The sequence below is a fragment of the Syngnathus leptorhynchus genome, chromosome 8 (genome assembly GCF_054491065.1).
Source record: "Syngnathus leptorhynchus isolate UIUO chromosome 8, UIUO_Slep, whole genome shotgun sequence".
NCBI classification, from domain to species: domain Eukaryota; kingdom Metazoa; phylum Chordata; class Actinopteri; order Syngnathiformes; family Syngnathidae; genus Syngnathus; species Syngnathus leptorhynchus.
Window position 1 is genome coordinate 7,711,885 of NC_141202.1, and position 24,084 is coordinate 7,735,968.

Sequence of the window (24,084 nt, forward strand, 5' to 3'; positions counted from 1 at the left end):
CATGGTCAAAACTTAAATGAAAGTGAAAAGTGCCACACCCAAACAACCCCCCACTTTCTGATTGGCTGGTTGATCTGTGACGTCACTCGGACACTCCATTAGGTACACCTTCATTTTCAGGTGTACCTAATAACAGGCCACTTTATTAGGGAAAAATCATGGTCAAAGCTTAAATGAAAGTGAAAAGTGCCACACCCAAACAACCCCCCACTTTCTGATTGGCTGGTTGATCTGTGACGTCACTCGGACACTCCATTAGGTACACCTTCATTTTCAGGTGTACCTAATAACAGGCCACTTTATTAGGGAAAAATCATGGTCAAAGCTTAAATGAAAGTGAAAAGTGCCACACCCAAACAACCCCCCACTTTCTGATTGGCTGGTTGATCTGTGACGTCACACGGACACAGGTGTACCTAATCACTTCATTAGGGAAAAAATTTTAAGTGAAAGTGAAAAGTGCCACACCCGCCCTCACCCCCACTTTCTGTATGTATGTATGTATGTATGTATGTATGTATGTATGTATGTATGTATGTATGTATGTATGTACGTATATGCATGTATGTAATGCATATATGTAATGCATGTATGTAATGCATGTATGTCTGTCTGTCTGTATGTATGTATGTATGCATGTAGTATGTATGTATGCATGGATGTATGCATATAGTATGCATGTATTTATGTATGCGTGTGTACTTATGTATGTACACACACCTATATATACACCTAAAAATGTATTTTTTAATGTGGCAGTTAAAGCCATATGACAGACAGACACAAGTATATATATTTTTTTTATTATAAATACTCTCTAAATATAATTTGTAAGGCATAGCAATGAAACCTTACACAGATCCCCAAAGTACAATCGCATTATAAAAGGCAAAAACATGAGGGAGGGTTTGGCATCAATGTACAGTGAAAAAGTACAGTGTTACTCTAAAACATGTTACATCACACAATATCAAATGACATCGATTCATTTGGTTGGCAGCTGCTGTCTGTGGCTTCATTCTACATTATAGCTGACAGGAAGTCTTTTGCTTTTTTATGAACTATATGTATCATGTACATTATGTCTACACTCAGTCTTCATAAGAAACTGTTTTGCAATGATGAATAAAAAAATGAATCTGAGTTCTGGTGTCTGCCATTTATTTCTTATGCTTGTTTAGTAGAAAATAAGGAATCAAAGGCAATTCTTCATATTTTAACTCATTAACAAACCGTTCCTTTAGGGCATATTTTGCATCAATGGATAGGTGAAAGAGTGCAGCTGATCGATATCAGCAAGACAACTATTAATGGAATCCGATTTTTAAGGCTTTATCCTTTACCATGGTGAATTTGCTTACAAATACTTTAGCGAATGCAGGATCGACCAGATAGCGATATGACTTGGTGACAGTGGGCGGCGGCTCAGCCAGCGTCACTGTAGGCTGCAGTTGCAGTGATGAAGCAGAGGGAGGGAAATAGTGGGAGGCTCGCTTCACATACTCCACCAGGCGATGATATTGCTGCTCCGACAGACGCTCTCGCACACCTTCGCCCTGAGGGAGGACAATAAATCATGAGTCCAATCACCAACTTTGGGCTTCAAGCACCTCCCGCATAGAGCTTTCACAACCTGCCTTGAGACGCTACATCACTCCATTCATTGAAATTGAATTTCTTCAAATGAGCCCAATGAGGGCAAAGATCTCACCTCTGTGTCATTGGCTACCGTCTGTTGCTGCAATGTGAGCGTGAGCTGCCCCTGCTGTCCCGCTTCCTGCTGACACTCGACCTGCAGAGGACGCAGCTGCAACATTTAGTGCGCATAGCCACACACATAAACTTTTCCTCCAGTCATGCATTAGTTCACCTCTGTGATGGGGAAGGCCTGCTGCTGCGTGTCCTCACTGAGGCTGACCACAAAGAGGACCTCCGAGGTAAGCAGCAGACATCCAGCATGCTCCAGGCCGGACCCGCTTACGATAGTCACCTCCAAGGCCATATGCAACTCTGGTCGACCTAAAGATTGGAGCATTTTCCTGTGGCCAGAGAGAAGTTCCAGTCTCTCATTTCACATTTTGTCAACATATAACAAAGCCAGTTAAAAACATGCTTCCAATGATAGAACTATATACACATCATATAGACCACACAAAGTGCCACAATACACCCAAACAAGTGACAACATGTTTCTGGATACATCCTGTAATTTACATGTCTACAGAACGTGTGGCTCCTATTTCACATGTACTCAGCCCGGGATGTACGTGTGAAGGAAGGCGAGTGTTTCTGGGACGCTGTGTTTACTTTGGAAGGCAGGTGCTCCAATTGCACAGCAGATGTGAGAAGCAGCAGAAGGGACGGTTTGTTTCTGTTCAGTGTAACTAGGCTCAAAGCATCTGACCCTTCAAGTGTCTGGGCTACCTGCAGTAGTAAAAATAATTGATGGACACCCGATGGAAACCAGTTTCAGTGCAAATGCAAAAACAATAACGCCACGAGGGAGAATTCTCTCAGCATTCATGTATTTTTATCCCTTTTCCACCCCTTTACGTAGCACTAACCCCTCTGGTGTCGACATCTAAGGTGGAATGTTCCAAAGGAATATTGAATTTAAGATTTGCCGTTTTCCATCACCGGCTGCTATTAAAAATATGTGTTTCATAACTATGGAAACCAAACGACGTTGGGGAAAGCTCATTATAAAATGCAATTCACCCTTCCCCTCGGGCCTCTAATAAACGTTGTTAATATTATAAGCATTCCACTGAGAGGGTAATTCTGCAATGGAGGCCAAAATGTGATGCAGCGCTGCATTTCTGGTCCGATTTCAATAATGCAGAAGCTGAAGGTAACCACGCCTGGTCTGTACAACATTTGAGCTCATTGATCAAACGCCAGAGCATCTGGCGCAAAGAGTAACGTGTCCCTCCTCCGCGTGAAGGCATCTCTCTGGATCCACTCACAGCTCACAACTTTGAGCTGGAGGCTTTGGCAGAGTGCTTACAAAAACCTTTTAACATGGCTTGATGAGAACAAGGGAGGGCAGGCTGGCTACCATGTGTGGAATCAAGGTCAAACAGACTTTTCGGGGAGTGGGGTGGTGTTAATGAACCCTTCAAGACAGAGAAAATGATGAGAGGTAAGTGGGAGAAAAGGAACGCCAGGTTCTGGAGAGGAGCCAACAAAAACAAAGGCCCACATGTCCCACTTGAAACGCACGGCTTCAAGACCGTGTCTGCAGGAACAAGGCATGTTATTTTATTTGGGGAAGGAATCATACCAAACATATTTGAGGTGGCTGTTGGGGGCTTCGGCGGATTTTTCTTCCGTTGGCAGGTAAAGTTGTTTAGGATGCTGCCACAGTCCTGCTCCGTGGAGGATCCCTGTAGGCACATGTCAACAAAGCACTGAAGTTAATCAGAAACAAAACGGAACTTCCAACATGGAGGCAAATCTATATTTTTAGTTATAAATACACATTGGACCAAAAAGTGAGTTGAGACTGCTTGTCATGAATGGCAAACCGGACTGCAGAAAAAAAAAAGACAAAAAAGCATCAATAGTAGGAGTCATCAAAAATTTTCCAAACCAAGAGCTACTTTTTTGGTACCGATTATTGATGTTCATGTATGTGAAGACACTGATCGTGTTCATTTAATTTTGCCAAGAATATCAACAAAGATTTAAGATAAAAGGAAATATTTATTCAACAATAATAATTACAACATCCCTTGACGGCAACTTATGCGGTCGGTGGGAGTTATAGAGTGCCGACCCTGACCATGTGGGTAAGCCCTGATCCAAAGTATTAACACTGCAGGTGAGAAAAGGCTCCGCGAGTCCGGGAGAAGGATATGAAACGGAAACTACAACTAAAGGAAGTGGTAAACGTGTCTATTCTGACTGCTTATTTGAATATGGCAATGTAAATGCAAATGTACCCCCCAAAATCACAAGCAGTCGTCCTCAGCATGGCTGTTCGTCCATGTTAAAAGAATGAACTGGAATGTATTTGAGCAGTGGCTGATTTATTTCACATGTGCATGACAGTTTAGGATGTTGAGATGTTATTAAAACCTGCCTGTGCAGTTAATAAAGGTTTTATGTTGCAGACACTTTGACTTTGGAACGGATTACTTCTCTTTCCATTATTTTCTATCAGAGAAACTTGTGTTTGAGGTTTCCTTTGTTTCCAGGGCAATATTACATCCTCTTTCACGGTCTGGTCTATACATGGGTTTAGGAAACAAGACATGTTTGGCATGTGTATGTCCGAATGAGTTCATGCGCGTGTGGTCGGTTTTCCTTCATCCTGTTCTCTCTGTCAACAGAGTGGCAACGGCGAGCCAGTGAAGTCATCAAGTGAAATAGAGCCATAAAGAACGCAGAGTGCTCTATTAATGATGTCACTCCAGAGGTACTCTGCAGAGCCGAGTGGCTGTTTATACAAAGCAATTTTATAGAACACAATGAAGTGAAAGAATGATGACACAAATCAATGCAGATGATCTCCAGCTAATGCCAATATATTATAATCATGTTTGTGTTGGGCTCAGTAAAAGAGTGCCAGGCTGACTAAGGGAGTCATCGCTTCACCACAATAGTCGTGTGCCGAGGCTATAAACTGTTAGTTGACAAAACACACCACCCGCTGACTTAACCCCTCAATTCTGTCCGAGTAAATTCATTCCACAGGCTCAAACAGCCCAAAGGGTCATGTTGGGGATTTATCAGCAACACAACCCTGTGTCGTACTACAAAGCTGCATGAATAGAATTGCAAATGTGAATTAAATGCAATTTGTCCCAACCATAACAAAAGGTTTTTTTTGGTCGTATTTTGGGGGATTTTATTTTCCATAGGAAATAATGGGTTCAAACTGTCAACATCTTTATAAATGTAAAATTTCTTCATGGCTAATATTTCAACAATTGCCTTAAAGATGAAGTATGAAGGTTAGGTGCAAAAGTATGAGTATGAAGTGAAACAAAACAGTCAGCCTTATCTTGAATTGAATGCGAGTCTGCTTCACATAACTTACAAAAACTTGTTGAGTCAAGTCACTATTTTCTTTTTGAATAAACAAACGGCCACAAAAAGTCTGTTTGCACGCACGCAATAAATCTTTCGATGCATCTCAAACGGAGCTGTTATACGCTTAGTTTTCATGTGTGATGATCCGTGAAAATTGAGTTTTGTATGATTGTGAAACACCATGACAGAAACGACCTCATTTGTTTTAAACAAACATCATGAAGCTCAACTTTGAACGCACCATATCCAGTCTGGGATACCAGTTCAGCTGCTCCTCCAATGGGCTTTGTGAAAACTCCCACAATTCCTTTCCCCATGCCAGAGATGACGCCTTTGGCTTTGCTACCAGCTGTGCTCTGCATCTCCCAGTTCTTTTGGAAATTCTGCATGGGCTGGTCCACGATGCCCGCTATTGCTCCTGGAACGAAAACAAACGGGGTTTAGTTTGGAAATTTATCCATTTTCTATACGCCTTGTCCTAATTAGGCTAAGATGGAGCCTATCCCAGCAAACTTTGGACAAGAGGCAGGGCATAGACGCTACATGGCACGTGCTTTGTGAAATATTGCCGTATTGAAAACATATGTACATATATGACAAAACTATGACCCCAAATCATTTTAATAGCCTTTCAAACATTTTCAAACGATACACTACCGTTAGAAACACACTAAACATCAACAAAACCAATGTTTTCCACCTTCTGTCACTGTAGTTCAAACCCAGTGTGTTTTTGCACCACTTAGACGTGTGTTTGATCTACATCATACCTAACAGACTTATGCCAAGTCGTGAAAGCCCCTGCCTGAGTCCGTCTCCCAGACTTTCTGGTAGTTGCTTTCTCCACTCCTCCTGCCTGGTGTAGTGCTCCTCATCCAGCGACAGACGGTCCATATTTCTGGCCAGGCTGGTTGCCAAGTTGGTGATGGATGTCAGCGTGCCTGCATGGGCACACATGGACACAGTTTAATAATGAGAACATAAAAAAAAAAAAAAATAACCAAACATTCCTTATTACCTTTTGAGATGTGCTTGACGAAAGAAGTGGTTCCCCTGGAGACACCACTGACAAAGGCACCAGGTCCGCGAGTCAGTCCCTCGTAGGGCAAGCGGAAGAAATCGGACACACCGTTACCGATGCTGCGCACCAGGCTGGCAGGACTGCCCAGGATCTCCAAAGACCCCACAACCCAGCCTAACACAGGAACAAACACAGACTATAAAGCTGAATGTATGCAGAGAAATTAGAATGGTGTTACAAGATGGATGAATTAAACAAACTACACAATCTCATCTGATGTAGCGTAACATTACGCTCAATTAAGAAAAACTAAAAATGCTTCCCCCATACTCAGTTTCTGTAGGCGTCATGGCCTAATGTCCCAATATTTTAGCCCAAACAGAAGTGTAACATGTGATGTTAGTGGAAGCCGCAATGGTTTTACGAGTGAGAAAATAAACTAGCAGCACCTGCTCACAAACTAGCCTGCTGAGAGTTTGAACAATTTCTTGCCAAAAGCTCTTGATGGCCTGTGAGGCTCTCCCTAAAAATGTGTTTGACATTGGGATTTTATCTTCAACATGAACTCGATCACTGCATTCACAGTGTTACACAATAGCTCATGCATGTGTAAATTGATGAAGTTAATGTTTCATACTATCTCATTTGAGGGCTTCTCTCCTGTATTTATGGCTCAGTAATAATCAGACACTGCCCAATAATGTGTGGTAAAAAAAATTTGACCTTTCTTGTCCACTTTCATTTCTCAGGTCATGGTGGTCAGTCAGAGGCCATCAAGCTCCATTTGAGGGACTGAAGCCAGCCAGGAGCTAAGCTACAATTTACAGAGCTCTTATGCTCTTATAGAATGGATATAAAAAGTTTACACACCCATAATCAAATGCCAGGTTTTTATGGAGGGGTGGAGGGGTCAAAGCTGTTTTTTGTTGTTGCTTTTTTTGCATGTTCCCCATGCAACTGGGAAAAAAAAACTATTTCCAAAAGTCTTGACTCACCTGCTGTGACTCACATATAAATTTAACTGACATCCTATTCCTAATCCATAGGGTTCAATGTGAACCCTTTGCAGATTCAACTCTTCTGAGAACACAGTCCACAAGGATTAGAAATGTGTTTATGGGGATTTTTGACCATTCTTCCAGAAGACCTTTTATGAGGTCACACACTCATGTTGGATGCGGACGCCTGCTTTTCAGTCTCCGCCCTAATTTATCCCAAAGGTGTTCTACTGGGTTGAGGTCAGGACTCTGTGCAGGCCAGTTAAATTCATCCACACTAGACGTTGTAAAAGGAAGGGGCCGGCACCAAACGGCTCCCATAAAGTCGGCAGGATGGAATTGTCTGAAATCTCTTGGTATGCTATATGCTTCAGCCGCTCTCTGACCAATTTGACAAGGAGAAACCTTTCCAGCAACTTTGGAAGAACTTCCTCTTCTTCACTGTTGTGCCATATCTTCTCCGCTTGATGATGACTATTTTGTCTTCTTATTATTACTTTTTATATTATTATATATATTTATTATATACTTTATTATTACAAAATCATATCAATGGTGGATTTTTTTCGCATTATAAAAACCTGGCAATTGAACAGAGGCATGTAGACTTTCTACTCATAGTACACACACAAACAGACGCACACAAACCAGACATATGGGTAAGCATGAGCATGCTATCCATATGCCTACATTGTGTGCGTGTTTAAATGTACCATTGTACATACATCCTGAGGCTAATCAGTCCCAGAATGCAACGGTTGCCCAACTTAATGATGACTCAGGAAGTGGAGAACATGGCGAGGTGTTGAAATACAAGCAGAAATGAGGGCTGTGATGAAATACAGCGGAAAAGGAAGAAGCCAGCCAGAACAATAATTTCTGATGTGGAAATGATGGGTTAAATCAGACCACATGTGGAAGCTTCGACGAGACAGGACAAGAGCACGGGCCAGAGGCTTTCCTCAGTAAGGCCTGATAGCCAGATTTCTCCATGGTGACTGCTTAGATTAACCATAATGTATCACAAGTAATCTGTCAAACAAGAGGAGGCCTTTGCCAGCCATAAGGGGATTCAGATTTTGCTACTTTTCCTCCAGAGAAGCCATGTTAAACTCAAGGCCCGCGTGCCACATTTGGCAAATGCTGCATGATTAAAGTGTATGATGTCGTATGTCCTCACAAGTTAGTGTTTTTTAATGTAAGCCTCAGCAGAAACACTGTTGCTGATTAGATATGTGAGCTTACATTCACAGGTGATGGAAAAGGGAAGACTTCATTGCATATGTGTAACCTTGCTGTGGTTGAGAGAACTGGCATGACTGACATTGTGCAGCTGGCACTTTTTATCTGCGGAGTTGACTGTGCTTTGTACATTACAGATGAGCTTTTAGGTACTAATAAATCACTGCATGACAAAATCCCAGGAAAATATACATTTGAAGAAATGTGCACTCATGTCAAAGACATGAAAAGGCCTTGGAACAAACTCATGAGCATCTTATTCATGGAAACGATACGAGAGAAGATGCCAAGGGAGTATTGCACAGTGTACTATTACTGTATCTGTCACCAGGAAACACTATGCAGCGAGGCCATAGGAAACGGAATATTTTCAAGATTAGATAGCCATCAATTTGATCAATTTGTGTAATTACATATATGGTGAGACGATTATACAGTACTCAACATAAATGACAACAGTATACCTATAACTGCTAAAAAGAAACTAATGTAATGTAATATATCCAAATTTAATCTAATCTAACGTTCTTGTGTTCACCAAGAAATGTACTGTAATTTCCGGACTATAAATCGCAACTTTTTGCACAAGGTTTGAACCCTGCGGCTCATGATATTTATGATATTGTAAGAGGATTTGTTTTGGTAAGGTGCAAAAGTTAGATTTATATTTTTCTGGTATGGTGTAAGTCATTATTATACAGTAAATGTGGTACTAGTTTACACAGCACAGTACATGTTTGGTACTTACTTGTAATTACCGATACTTATACTTGATAAGTTATGCAAAATATGCAAATATGTACCGGTAACTTGTTTGTCAAAATGTCAATAAAAGGGATGTGTCCTCAAAAAGCCATCTCTATCCTGACAATCCCCTTTGTGCATATTCTCTTACATATACACCTCATAGTTTATAGTACAGTTTACAGTGTGGTTTATATTCTGGTTCGGTTTATAGTCCAGAAATTACGGTATATTAATTGTACTTTCAACACATGCTTATATTGAGTATTTTATTTTTATATGACTTGACAGATTTTTGGCCTCGTGATGGCAACCATAACTTTCATGAGGTACGGGATTACATTGAATTTGACTCGTCCAATAGGTGGAAGTGAAGAAAATTGCCAAACACAGCAAGCTTTTATCACTTGAGTTCCTATATCGCACATATTTGTGCTTGGCAACTGTAAATTGAAAAAAAAAACTAGAGTACGACGTACCGGCTCTGAAGAGGGCCCCGGCAGCATAATGCATAGCCAGAGCGTGGACCAGCTGTCTGGCTGTAGTGCAGAGTGGCCCTCTCTCAAACAAGGAGAAGGCTAGAGGAGTGTGGTCAGAAGCAATGTAGAGCTTGAGAGAGGCATGGATGCTGACCAGCAGGTTGATTGGCTGAATAGTCAGTTTCTGCAGACGCACAGGCCGGACCAGCGCCTGTACTGACTGAAGTACCTACAGGACATTTACATCATACATCACGTACTCCATATTGGCTCGGATTGTTTCAGCTCATTCAAATTCTACTGGCATGATTTAAGCACCTGTTCAGGGAGGCCCGACTCAACTTTATACTTTTGGGGCTTCACTGAGGCAATAGCAGAGTCAGGGATGAAGGTGTGGAACAGGGTTTTCACACAGTAAACAAATGTATCTTCAAGGTACACTCTAGCAGGCTGTACCTGGAAGTTGACCTGTGGAGGACACAACAAGCAAAGTAGATATGAGATTGTGCACTGATTTTTAAAATGTGAGAAACCCCACATGAGGGGACAAAACCTAAAACCTCATGTGTTTTTACTGCTCTGGCGCACTCAAGATGAGCGAGATCAGCATGAGCTTCAGGTCACCTCCTATTTGTATATTGTTGCGTTTCATGTCACGCTCATGGAGTCCGTGGCTCCGCCGATCTCGTTGTTGACCAGACATGAGGATTTACGATTGGAAATTTCAACAGGTGTAACGTTTGCATTGGAAGACCAGCCTGACAGTTTTCAGCCCCCACCCCCCGAAAACCAGCGGCTGATCAAATTCGCATATGTCGAACTGTGAATATACAGGTGCTCAATGTACGCTGATGAACACATGCAAGACTTTGAAAATGGACTCCAACCTCTTCCAGAGTGCATCTGTCCGCAGCCAGGGTCAGCCTCAGCTGAAGGAAACATGAACGTTTAAACTCCTCGAGGAGTTCAGGAGTCTCAGTGGGAATGTCACGGTTACTCCATTCAAACACTCCTTTCTGCTCCTGGCACAGCAGCACGGGGAAGTGGAAGCTTGCACGATTGTACAGCTGGTTGTCTACTTGCAGGCACAAGCAGTACACTTCGATCAGCGAGGCGTCAGGCATCAGAGTCAAAATGGACTCCGTAGCTCCTCCAGGCTCGAGGGTCACCTCACGGGGCAGGGAGGTAGATGCTGGGGCCAGTCTGAGGAAGACATTGGTCAGTGTGAGCCTTAGCAGCTCCACAGATCCTAAGGGGCTGGTGATGTCATCACTCAACACTACGCTGGCCTCACTCAGAAGGACAGTTAAGGACAGCTTGCTTGGCCTGAGAAAAAAAGGAGTGTGAAAATTAATTCCCATTCTCCCTCAAAAACAGATTAATTAAAGCATTCAGATTGTTTACAGGAGAGAGCATAACAGAAGTGAGTTCCCTACCAACAGAACACAATAACAAACATTGTCTGAGGTCATATGCTTACATTAACCTGATATTTAATCACATAGATATTCTGCTATTCAAACTTTAATGATGTTTAGTGTTGATGTAATGGAATAAAGTTGTAAGAACTGTGTTCTGAAAAGCAACGTCATTGTAACACAGCGGGCTTTTATTCCCCTGCTGTGGTGGGGGGAAAAAATAGCACTTTGCATGTCACATTTATTAATGATTTCTGTGTAGCAACTGCAAATCAAGGTCACCTGGGTCCATTTGGGTCATAGAAATGCAATAGTTGAAAGAAACACAAGCAAGCATGCCTACCTGCTGTGTTGGGTGATTACAGAATCCATACCGCCCTCTGGTGACAGAGACAGAACCAAGGTTCCACTCTCATATCCAACATCAACGTAGAGGCAACCAAAACCTGGCAGGAACACCACCTGAGCAACAAAAGGCAACAAACAATTCATAGCAAAGGTATTCACCATCAGCATAAAAATAAACAGATTTTCACCTAAAGAACTATCAGATTCATAGCTAGCCCCCAACATTCTTTTGACAGATGTGTGCTCGAACATGCGTGTGTCAGATTTTAACCTCCATCACTCCCAGACCAGCGTGATCAACTCCTCATGTGATAAAACGAAGAGCCCACTGAAAACTTCACTCAGCAGTCATAACAAGCCTCAACTTTGACTTCTCACCCGTACCACAAAGGTCAGATGAGGACCTCACAGTAACCAGAGATGCACGGCCTCAGCCTCAACCCCAACCTGTGGCAGGCTAGACACAACACTAAACATTACGCACTTTTCCTGGTTACACTAATCCCTCACCGGCTGATCACACAAAACATTCATTGCATGTAACATCCTCTTGTACTGTATAACCAGAGTGTGTGTCAATCAAAACTGAAATCATTAAACCTGTAACACATTTCTGTATGTTATCAGAAGCCTCTCATTATGATCCTGCAATCGTGGTTCATCATCATTATCAAGCACCTCGAGTTAAAAAAAAATCAACTATGTAAGGCCTATTGCGTCACAATGCCATAAATCTACTCAAAAAGGAAAAATAAATCACATTTTGTGGGAATGATGAGTTCCTCCTGCAAAGAAATGTTTTTTACCTGAGTACCAGGACAATTGATGTCAATGGGGTCGGTCCAGTCTGTGCTGCCAACATCTGCTGTGGTTTTGAGCAAGAGCGTGGGCAGTGCCTCTCTCTGCCTGCAGTCTGGGAAACTAGAAAAGTGATAGTAGAGCTCATGGTGAACCGAGCTATTTGCAGGAAGGGGACGACAGTACACTTCTGCCCTTGGAGTTTCTGTAAAAGATGAAGTTCACAAACTTAGTAACATCTCAGCAATTTAAGATGGGAGATGTGGGGCAGTGGAATGGTCACACAGTCTTTCCTTCTCACCTTTGACATTCTCCTTAAGCAAAAGTGGGATAGGACATTTATTGTGAACCAGCATGGGAGGACAAGGATCCTCATTTAGAGTCATGTACGTAACTCCAAGATGTTCCTGGTACGTCAAGACTATGGCCCTGGAAAATACATATATAAACAAAAAAATCCACGATTAACATGATAACAATCTCTTGTTGCCTCACAAAATTAACCTGAGAACCATTCATTGACAGAGCTCCAACAGAAGAAATGGTAAAAGTCATGGGAAAACTTGGGACAATCTGTGATGCTGAGGGAAATTCCACCTTTGTTTCATTGCTATTGCTTCGTGAGCTACAAACTGCCCAGCACATCTTTCTTTTAGTCCTGTGCCATCTTGGTCCAGTACCCAGCACTAAATTGACTGTTGCCGCCATAGAGTCTGTGGTCCAGTTTACCCACCTGCTGATCGGGCCACCGCCGGAGCTTGTTTCACCCGGAACCGACACACTCTGCCTAAGGAAGTCTGGTCGGATGAGTGCGGGAAGGCTCCACGCTGTAGACTCATGTTTGGCATCAGACGGTGATAATGAGCTGAAAAGCACACATTTCACTGGCAAGGGGAAATCCATTTTTCCCTCAATGCTGGTGTGAAGATGATCCCAGCATGGCAGAGAGCAGGGTTTGGTCTGAGATGATGGTTCAGATGGAGCCAGGTCGAAAGAGGTCGTTTCTGGTATGTCACAAGCCTGTGAAAAGTACATATCAGAAATATTAATCTTTAAAATATGGGTGAATGTACTATACTCATGCTCAAACCTCATTATTACAGTAATTTATTGTATTTACATTTTCCGACTCAGCTTTGTGTTAATTTTGTAGCTGATATGTGTTGGGCCCAGTTAAGAGACACTCAAAAGATGAGGAAAAGAGAATTGTGCTCTGTTTTCTTGTATACTCTTTGTTGTTACTTATGGCCTTTTGTTTTAGGATTTCAGTATGTACTTTAGTGGCAACTGGCACACTTGGGCTTTTTTCTTTAGGGAGATCTGAAAGCTTGCAAAATGACATCATTACATTGTTGTTCTCTTTGGGGACAAGTAGCAGATGAAAGCGAGCAGGGAAACCTGCATCCAATTCTGGCTGTTAGTCTAATACCCCTACCAAGTGCCATTGACTCATGGTGAAAACAGTGGAAGGGGAGAGGGGGAGCAAAATGATCTGATGGAAAATGGTTTGCCGTGTCCTTCTAATCCATTTGTGTGGTCGTTACTGGGTGTGTATGAGTCATATGCACAGTGTATTTACTGTACGTGTGAAGCCGGAGGAGGACAGGACAGACCTAAAGCAGTGCCATACACGAGCAAACACATGTTGGCCTTGCAGGAACTTTCCTCTTACAATAAAAAAAAAAGTGCATCGAGTTGTCAGTTTTTCCCCAACACAAAATACTGTTTTTGTAATTTACCATTTTGAGATACAGGAACACACTTCCATTCAATTTATGACATACCTGGTCATCACTTCCCAGCCTGTGGTCAGTCAGCAGAGGCCTGTAGTGTATTGTGTAAGGAGTGTTGTTGATAAGGATTGTTCTGTCCTCTATCTGGAGAATCTGGATGCCATGTTTTATTGTAGATGACACACAGAACTGACACAGCTATGGATGAAACGACAGACACAGACAGAAATAAAATGCTTCATAAAACAAGGCATTTATTTGCTTGCTGTAGTTACTGTTGCATTAAAAGCAGATAGGTCTTATATTGAGACAACGCTTACAAGGCCTGACTTTGAGTTCACCTGCATAATGGAATGATAAATCGTCCACCAAGGCTGAGTTGTGAATCAGGTGCCTCACCTTCTGTTTGCCACGGAATGCTCCCAAGGTGATGTTTGCCTCTGCATAACCTTCCTCATCCAAGGTTACCACCTCTGAATCTGTGCCCTCCTTCCATCGAGGTGAGGTTAGATCATGGACGAGTTTCATGGCTGTGGACTTGTGGACAGTGTTTGTTTGAGCCCAGTAGATGCCGATCTGGAAAGCTTCCTGTCAGAGGCAGAGGGGACAGTGAAAAATGAAAAGAGATAGTCATCTATTTAGACTAAAAACTACATGCTATGGATGCCTCTGTACCTTGAAGTTGGGTGGTACGATGACCTTGCCAGCTGGGATCTGCAGCACAATGGTCTCTCCCTCAAAAAGCCACAGATCCCACTGGGAGTTATTAGCTAACAGGGCCCATGGCAGCAACTCAACCAGCAGGGTGCGAAAGCCCGATTTCCAGCACGATAACTTCACCTGCATGGGACTATCCCACTGGGCAAGGGGCTCCGACACAGACCTGTTAGAGGCAGTATTGGAAGAATCTCATTTCAATTCAACAATTTATTTTTACTGCAGCTAATGAATAGGATACCTTATTCAATAAATAGAAGCAGACAGTGCTCCAGGAACACAAGAACAAATGGGCATTCGTATTTTCATATATAGTAATAAATTGACATGCATGGCTTGAGCATGAGTGGCTTTGAGGAAATCTGTAATACGGGCAATGTTAATGGCTTGTTCTCTACAGTGAGTTTAGCCAGATGACACGAGCATACCAAAACAGTGTTGAACATGGCATAAATGTAAGCCGCAGCACCATGACTCTTTGACTTTAAACTTCTTCCCGCAGACACATAAACAAAGCACACAGCTAGCTGTCATGCAACACTGATAAACATGTGTCACTGTCACTTTAGTTAACTAAACAAATTACCTTAATGACCAAAACTAACCATCTTGCTCTACGGTTCATTCCTTCCCAATACCGTGAGACTTTTTAACCAATCGCGGGGATTGGGCACGCGATCACAGTCGTGACACTGTTTATGGTTTATTTATTTGATCCATTAATTATTAATTTATTTGATCTATTTAATTATCTATATCTATCTAAAGTGGACAGTTTTCCTCTCCACTTGCTGTTTTACACTTCTTAAGTAAAGCAGCAAAATTCTATTTTTCCCTCCATTTTAACTTTGAACAACAAACAAATGTGAATATCACAGATATCAAAGATAACCCAAGTGATGTAAAATGTTGTTTTTCAATTATGGTTTTATTTAATAAGGGCAAAAATAGGCCTACACTGAGTGGCGATCTAAGTAACATGGATCCCTCTTTCAAAATAATTGTAATAAACACTTCTTTGTTATCCACATGCCCCGGCATTGTTTTTTCCTTTTTTTTTTCTTTTTACTTCACTCAACCGGCGGAGTACAATAAATCTTGCTTAAATATATAGAATGCCATGCAAAGACAAAAAAATACCCAAGTTGTAACCCTAACCTTGAGCTACTAAGTTGTCATACCTGTCAGTGTCTTTGGAGATGTAGGGCCATGGTAACTCAACGGACGCTTTTTGACCATAGAAATCACCCAGGACGTTCACCAAGTTGTCCTCATCTCCATTTTTGTCCAATATCTGTTTGATGAGGCTTGTAGAGATGGGCACAGCACAGTGGGAAGCATCTTTATCCTCACTGGAAAAGACAGCAAGAACATGGAATCAGGTCTAAAGGTCCTTCCAGAAAGCTGGGACCCAATTAGCTGATGTGAGTGCTTGAAATGAAGTCCTTCATACCGTGTACACAAGAGCTCATCTATAAAGTGTATGTTGAGTGTAGACAAAACTCAAATAGAAAAGGTTTGATGCAAGCTGAAACTACTCACAGGCAAATCTGAAAGTAATGCATACTGTAATTTCCACAAATAACCCCCTTTTCCCAAAAGCACCATTAAAAAGCATTTATTTTTTCAGGAAATACTTGTTATAGTCCCCCGATTTGCTGGCATCCAAATGTGAGTGGATACAGATTCAAAACATAACAGTAAAGTAAATCTTTTTAAATCCAATGCTTTTTAACTCATTAACTACGATTAAAGGTCATTCAAAGCATTTATTAAAAAAAAAAAAATCCCCAAATTATGTTCAATTTTTAATCAACCCTGGTACAATACAATGGGAAAATATTGGGATTTTAAAAACAAAACAAAAAAACCCCCATTAATGACAGGAAATTCCAGTAATCGGATTGGGTACAAATGCCTACAAAGGGCGACAATTATGGATGTTAATGAATTACTTCATCCATTCTGCTATAAAGAGGAGTCTGTGTTGTATAGGTTCTGGGACAAGAAAGATGAGGATAATGTGTTGACTGCAAGCTTTTCATTCCAAACACCTCCTGTGGGGTTAAACTTGAAGACTCGGTTTTCGATTGCGGTTGACTAGATGACCTGATCAGGACATGGTGGCTGTGTTTAAGACCTGTCTGTCTCTCTTGTGTTGAACCCGCAGCGCTGTCCATTATAACCCGCAACTATGTGTAATTACAGGAAGGAAATATGAGCCCTTGACCATTGAACATTGAAAATTGAATCCATCCTTGAGGTTTACATGTGCGTGGATGTGTATGTGCACGCGTAAAGGTACATTCCCACTTGTGGCTTCTGTTGAGTGAGTACGGAAAAGGGATGAGGCATAGCTTGAGTTGGGCTACCAGGGAAAGCAGAATGGAAGTCTGTGGTGAGACACAGTTTACTCAGGGGACACGGTAAACACAAGGATCATTGTGGTTGCAACCCAGGAGGACAAGACACTGAAATGTTTTTTTTTTTTCTTTAATCTTTTTGAGACTTATCTGAAATTACAGGAGCTAAATATACCTCACTATTATTGTGGTTCTTTTAAGGAAGCTCTAATCAAAACAAACTTGTGACCAGATATCAACTCTCCACCCCCCAAAGAAACTTTCTCAGGGGAGTCAATTACATTCAATCAGTAGTCGCTACCAAAAGAGTGAAGTTCCCTCAGTTCATTCTCATAACACGACAGTTTATTCATGCACAGATGACAAATACGGTAGGAGTAGCTACCATACACTGTATACATCTGGTAGTAATTTCCCAAGGGGCCACCCACACTGATGCGTAAACACCAATGTTACTGAAAGTCAAAGCGACTGACATTTATACACTGCGTGACATGACACACGAGGTATGAAGATGATGTTATCCAGTGAACACAATGTTTCCTTCAGATGAATTACAGATGCATGACAATTATTATAGGGCAAGTGTTGATGAAAACGACATTTTTATCCCAAGAAAGTGTAAACAGCGTCTTACGGGATGTTTTGAACAAGTGAACAAACAGACACAGACACAAAGTGATTTAGTGGGTGCGGCAGACAGTGGCGAGTGTCCGCGTGAAGCGATGACTGTCACACCTAATCTGACACATACGAACTCACACACATTACTAAGCGACCAAATAGACTACACACAGATGTATATCCACGAGTGGATACATCTATCTTCCACTACAACACACACAGAGCCAAGGTAGGACCAAAAACCTGCTCTCTGTTAGAGCCTCTATGTAAATTGGGGGTAATTATGGTGAGACCTGACATGTTGGAATCGAGATTGGGTTTCTCCTGCCAAGCTCACTTCCTTCTACCCTGAAATGGTGCTTGGATCTCCCTGGATTGTGAGCTAATGTTGGCTAACAGTAAGTAAAATGTGGTGGAACAAAATCCTACGTGTCTCTCCCACTACATTGGATCGAAGCATAACACGCCAGGAAAAGAGTCAGACTGTCCTTTGCAACAAAACACGAATAAAAGACCAATGATCTGCCACAATGAGAAGGAGCATGACAAATGTCTCCCTTTCTGTCTAATAATTGACTCATGTATGAATATTCACACAAGTCTGACGCGAATGGGTGTTATTCACTATTATTTTGATGTCTTACTATTTACCTGGCCTGAAAAGTGAGGTGATGCGTGAGGTCTGCTTCTGTGTTGAACAGAGGCTCCTGGTGGCCCTGTCCTGGAACCAGCTGGCTCTCTCTCAGTCCAAGGCTTCTCTTCTCTATGTGGATGATTACTGGGTCTGGCAAGTGGCTCCTCATTACAAACAGTGGACTAAAAACGACCTGAATGAGGAAATCGATATGGAGAAAGTATTGTGCATCATTCATACATCATCTTGTGAAGCATATGCAAACTGGATTGCGCTTCTGAAATAAATTTGTAAAAGGCTGAATGACATTAGGCACACTGCAGTCTTTAGATTAATTAACAGTAAGATATGATAGCGACTCGATTTTCCCATTGCAAAGTAAACTGAGAAAAAAATTCTAAATTTTAGTATGAATGCAGGACACTCACCACTCTTTGTTGCATATGTGAATCAGGCTCAATAATGATGAGATTACACCAGACAAAGAGCAAAGAACCACCAGAACATGGAACCTGAAAGAAAGCAAAATCCTTTTTAGTGGGACAAACTTCCTTTTTGCTTTGGCCAGACTGGAGGATGTGGTAATTTCCTCCAAAACTCAGCAGACTCAGCACTATATTGTACTTGTTTTTTTAAGGCTAAGAATAAAACAAAAAATGCATTCTTTTTGTTGAAAAAACCTTGTTAAGTGGGTAAATTTTCACTAGTGTATAATGTTGACAGAGCATAAATGAGAATAAAATTCTTAGAATGTTGGAGTTGAACCTATGGGGAAGATCATCATAACATCCAAAGCTGTAGGGCCAAAGACGAGACAGTAGAGACATGGAAAGTACGTGGTAGGAAGGATGGAAATGCAACACGAGCAGGTTGCCAGAGGATGAAGTACAAAATAAGGGAGTTAACTACAAGATAATCAAGGTTGCCTGTTTGTGGGCGCGAGAGCAAAACCAGAAGGAAAGCAAGCCTTCACTACGAGACAATCTGGCCTGTGGAATGAATGTCTGTAGAGAGGCTGGTGTGGAGTGGAGTCAGCTGGGGTGGCAAAATTGCAAGAGGCTCATAAAATATCAAAACAAAAGAAAAAGACAGACCGAGCCGAGAACAATTCAAGAATCAGCGTGACGAACATAAGTGAAGCAGAGATCATCTGGTGCTAATCTAGTGACGAGAAAGTGTCTCTCAAGCATCTGCTTGTGCCCACGTATCAGCTAGTGTTTCCTGTTTAAAGTTTGTGATGTTATGAGGGGAGCATAAACTGTATTATCTACCTCTCAACATCTTTGGTTCACAGACTACAAAAATGGAACACATTTGTAAAGGGATGATCACGGTTTGTTCTCAAGTGACGTGCCTTGGTGGCCACCCGGATACGCTCACAGTCGGTGGTCCAGACAACCAGATGAAGATATGATTGTACAATATGTGTGGTTATCAGCTTTCCTGCCTTGCAAATTCTACCATCATAATGAATGGAGAAGGAAACTATAAATGGACTCTGTGTATATTTATACTGTCAGAAAGAGGGCTACAGTCATGTAAGTATTACTGTAAGATTCTATTACTGTGTCTAATGGCCCAATCAAACCTTAAGTTTGCCATACAGGAAGTCGACATGCTCTTTAAGGCCAGAAGGGTTCTGGTGTGTGTCCAAGCTATTGCGGTTTTAGCTTAAGCGTACAAAGGCACCTTTGAGTGTATTACCTAAGTGACGAACCAGATAAAATGTTAAAATCAACAATTACTTCAAACTTGGTTTCAGACAGCCAATTTAATTACAGCTAGATTTGAGATTTCAACCCAACAATTTGTCTTTTACTTCTACCCTTTTGCAATTTATTTATTATTCCTCGCTCTTGTTTATTCATTGTACGTGCCTTCTTGTTGTTACTTTTTGTGTTGTTTTCTTGGATGTTTTGTAATATGTCTTGTCACCGTGGGATAGTGGGAAACGCAATTTCGATCTCTTTGTGTCTTGGCATGTGAAGAAATTGACAATAAAGTAGATTTAACTTTACCTGTACAACAGAGCTGCTGGTGCCCTTGTCCTTCCTCTCCAGTTGCACATCCTGGGACCACTCGTCATCTCCTTTGGCCCTCACGCACAACTCTGTCAGTTCAGCATCTTCCAGAATATATGAAGGCAACTTTGTTCCTGCCTCCAAGCAGTCACAGTGCTCTCTGACTACTGTCTGAGCATCAGGGCCAACATAGTGCTGCACCAACCGAAGTTCAATATCCTCAGTCAAGTAGCTGCACATGACCTGTCGCCCACATATTATCACCTGCAGAGGGAAATATAGACACAATAGAAATAAATGCATTTTATATGATTAGCAAAACTGAGGTTGGGGGTTAGAATCTGATCTCCGGTTTGGTCCTTGCAGTCTGCTTGTGCTTGCCTGTTTTTTTATTTAATTTTTTTATTATTTGTTATACACTCCAAACAAATGCATGTTTTTTTTTTGTCTATACTGTATGTACTCTTCGATTGGGTGGCAAAGGTACTTGATGGGCAAAAGGTTTACCTCACCTCTTGCTTATCATGTCAACTTTGAATTGTCTGGTGAAGTGAAGGGAATGAATCAATGAAGGATGAATCAATGAAGAATAAACAAATGAATGAATTAATGAATGAATAAGGAAAGTGTATTTAAAACAGGCGTGGCCAATTAATTTCCAGAGGGGCCACAAGATTGTTATTCATATTTTTACATTTTATTTTGACTCAACAAGAGACTGACTATGGACAGGCCCAGATGCCATCTGACCTAAGCAGCTTCTTCTTTGATACAACTGATAGAGTGGTGAGGGTTTATTGTGAAAAAAAAAAAGAGTCGGAGTAGTCAACAGTCCCATGTTGAGGTTGTTTGTGAGTTGGACTGGACCAACACCCTTAGCCTATCATTCCAGTCAATGGAAAAAAGATGGAAGGCGTGTGTGGGAGTACGAGGAAACTTGTTGAAAATTGTTGTCTAAGTTTGTTCTGTCTGGATGACAAGAAGGAAATGTGTCGGGTCATTGACACTGTCAAAAAGAATGTGTCATCACTATGGATGACATGATGTCTTTTCAAAATACAGTGACTCTGTTTTGTATTTGTGGAAATTACAACATGATTTTTGGTGTAAAAATACAAATACAGATGGTTCAAGGTTTGTGATTGCCTGTGATGTGGACTAAGTGGGTACACAATATGTCATATTGCTTCTATTGGTATAAAGCAAAACAAAAAGGTCAATGCAGTAGCACAGACAACCAAAAACAATGTTGAAAAAATAAACAAGACAGTTTTAAGAGTGATAAATACACGTCATGAAATTCAGATTAAGAAAATGCCCAGTCTGCCATAACAATAAAAAGGTGGTTGTTACATATGACATTACTAGTTTTCCTTCTTTTTCTTTGATTCTGAAAGCTTACCATTTCATGTGGTGGATATTTTCATTTATTTAAATGTGGCTATTATTTATCTGTCACACTTGAAATCAACAAAAACAATAGGATCTGAAATATATCCAACCATGTTTCAGATGGTCTGGTTCTGGAAGGTTGCAGCAATATACAGCTCCAAGGATTTATATGGTTGTATTCTTGAAGATAAAGATTTAATTACGTTTTTTAGACTCTACATTTTGTTTTTATCAAAAATAAATGGAGGGAGGATTTTGAATGATAGTTATTTGTCATTTTCTTGTTGTTCTTGTCACTGTAAAGATATCCTGACGTGTAGCGTACCTGTTTCTGGACACCATTAAGCTGCACCACCTTGATGATGAGTGAGGCTGTGCGGCCTTTGTACTCAATGGTCCTGAGCAGGGTGCCCGCATTGTCCACACTGAAAGCCTCAGACCAGCGCCAGTTACCCCAGCCTTCGATGCAGATGTGGAGCAGCTGCGGCGGGGAACAGAGACGAGAACACACACAAAAACAAAGACAGAGGCACACTTAACATCAGAGGGTAGTCGCTTTGCTCTTTATTTACTGCTAAGCAAAAGGCACATAAACAACAGGATTCTTTGTTTAAAAGATTTTGGTAGGGGGACAAACACAAAGTTCCTGTTTACTGGTGCAGAACAGGCCTGCTGCTGTACAAAACTAGAAGGCGGCACACTCAATGAACTTGCTGGTGGAAAACAGCTGATGTGGAAGCTAATTGTGGCTGCATGTGTGATGGATGTGGACGAGTCTGTTCCGCACACGTCAAAATAGGAGGCAGATAGTTTGGCCCTCAACTCTTTCAGCTTCATATCCATCACTTCAATATGGAGCACACCCGCGTGTACGCCTGACTGTAAACACACGACGTCGGGAGGACAATAAACAGATGGTGAGCAAATTTACATTGGGTAACATTTTCCAACTGTGTTTTATATAATTCCTTGAACCATGGGTCACAATATGGCAATAGTGATGAGGATGACAACTCAATTCTGTGTTTGCAGATTTCACAGTGAGTGCATCAAAATGATGCTGTGATCCTCGACACTGAAACTTACAGAAATACGAAATAGCTTATCAAAACGGGACAATTCTTTTTGTAAAGTCATCATTTCCAATACAAGAAAATTAGAATTTCTACGATTTAGCAAACTGGTATCTAATTAATCATTAAGTTCAGACAATGAAGATATGTGATTTTATCCAGAGAGTGCCATTTTACTATAACAATGAAGTATTAGAAAAGTTCATCACTCCTGACCAGTTCACTGACGCACAAAGCACACGTGTGCTATAGTAGGGTCATTCAGTGACTGCTCACGTTTTTATTCTGAGCGTGACATGACGAGAGCTCATGTGTCAAACAATGCAGTGTTGTCATGAAATGATAGTCACAATACAGGAGCTGAATCATAAATACGCATACTAGATCTAAAGTCCTCTCTGCTCTGGAGGCTACGAGGTTGACATTCCACCTGAGTGAACTCTCTGTTAGTGTTGCCGCCAACACAACTTTCAGCTTGCCTCGGTCACAGTACAGGAGGCAAAATGCCAGAAAGGTAAAGAGTGGACTGAGGCAAAGAGTGAGAAATACACAGCGGCTGGCTTCAATATACTCTCAGAGGAGAAGCAACTGGATTTGAGTGGTTTTGAACTAGTTTGGGGGATTTACACATTACTTTAATGTTCTCAACTTTTAAGCAATCTTCTTTTCTTTTAAGAAAAACAAATTTCTCCTCGGGTCGGAGGGCACGGGGAGCCGTGGTCAAGACCTTCCATGTTTCCCTCCATTGCAATCCTTCCTCAGTGTTTGAAGGCAGATATCTTTACAATAACATTCTTAATCAAAGCCTGAATTCACTTTATTTGTGACTGTCTTTACTTCCTTTTGGGTGAGTGGAAGTGACATAATTTCCAGGATCTCCTTCCCTGTGGGCTTGATCACAGGGAAAGTGGCGACGTGGTGTAAACTACCAGGTGGTGGAAGTTATGGTTAAGCCTCGGGGTGGAGAACTACTATATAATGCCCTAAAGCAGCACTAGCATTAGAAGAAAGGACCTTCAAGTTCGAGCCGCTTTCTAAGCTGTCCGGTATGAAATGGAAACCTTTTAAGTTGCAGTCAACTTAAAAGCCTGCTTTACATTCTTAGTATTAGTTTCAGTCTCAGTGAGTCGTTGAGAAGGACTGGACTGAACTTAATTATGGTCAAAATTGTTTGGTAGTGCACTTACTGGAAGTCTGTGTTGCACCTCGGCACCATCTGTGAGGACTGTTTTGTTATTTCAACACTTTTCTCTCCTTTAACCTCGTCGTCCCTCCCTGTTTCTACGCACGTTATCACGCTTGTGGCTCAACTTGACCTTTGAGGCAGACGTCATAACAGTGTCTCTCCTCAAACTTCAAACGGTGACTACATCTAAGTCATCACAGCTCTGACTCAAGCAATGAAAAACAAGAAAACATCACTAACTCAAATTGAACACGTA

At 41.5% G+C, this 24,084-nt stretch overlaps 1 protein-coding gene across 3 annotated transcripts in view; it reads right to left on the reverse strand.

Annotated features, from left to right (window-relative positions):
* Positions 1-821: 821 nt before the first annotated feature.
* Positions 822-24,084, reverse strand: part of vps13b (vacuolar protein sorting 13 homolog B) — a 211,374-nt gene continuing 188,111 nt past the window's right edge. For all 3 annotated transcript variants that reach the window (XM_085917565.1, XM_085917566.1, XM_085917567.1), the window contains 22 exons: positions 21,895-22,050; positions 20,175-20,441; positions 18,585-18,668; positions 18,174-18,349; positions 15,717-15,887; positions 14,494-14,701; positions 14,218-14,406; positions 13,870-14,016; positions 12,819-13,105; positions 12,387-12,514; positions 12,094-12,290; positions 11,283-11,401; positions 10,409-10,847; positions 9,840-9,989; positions 9,522-9,750; positions 6,056-6,232; positions 5,808-5,978; positions 5,279-5,455; positions 3,284-3,386; positions 1,871-2,039; positions 1,712-1,792; positions 822-1,556 (listed from right to left, as the gene is read on the reverse strand). In XM_085917565.1, the coding sequence (XP_085773691.1) occupies positions 1,308-1,556; positions 1,712-1,792; positions 1,871-2,039; positions 3,284-3,386; positions 5,279-5,455; positions 5,808-5,978; positions 6,056-6,232; positions 9,522-9,750; positions 9,840-9,989; positions 10,409-10,847; positions 11,283-11,401; positions 12,094-12,290; positions 12,387-12,514; positions 12,819-13,105; positions 13,870-14,016; positions 14,218-14,406; positions 14,494-14,701; positions 15,717-15,887; positions 18,174-18,349; positions 18,585-18,668; positions 20,175-20,441; positions 21,895-22,050 (4,074 nt within the window). In that variant the 3' untranslated portion in view covers positions 822-1,307. The remainder of the gene's footprint in view (positions 1,557-1,711; positions 1,793-1,870; positions 2,040-3,283; positions 3,387-5,278; positions 5,456-5,807; positions 5,979-6,055; positions 6,233-9,521; positions 9,751-9,839; positions 9,990-10,408; positions 10,848-11,282; positions 11,402-12,093; positions 12,291-12,386; positions 12,515-12,818; positions 13,106-13,869; positions 14,017-14,217; positions 14,407-14,493; positions 14,702-15,716; positions 15,888-18,173; positions 18,350-18,584; positions 18,669-20,174; positions 20,442-21,894; positions 22,051-24,084) is intronic.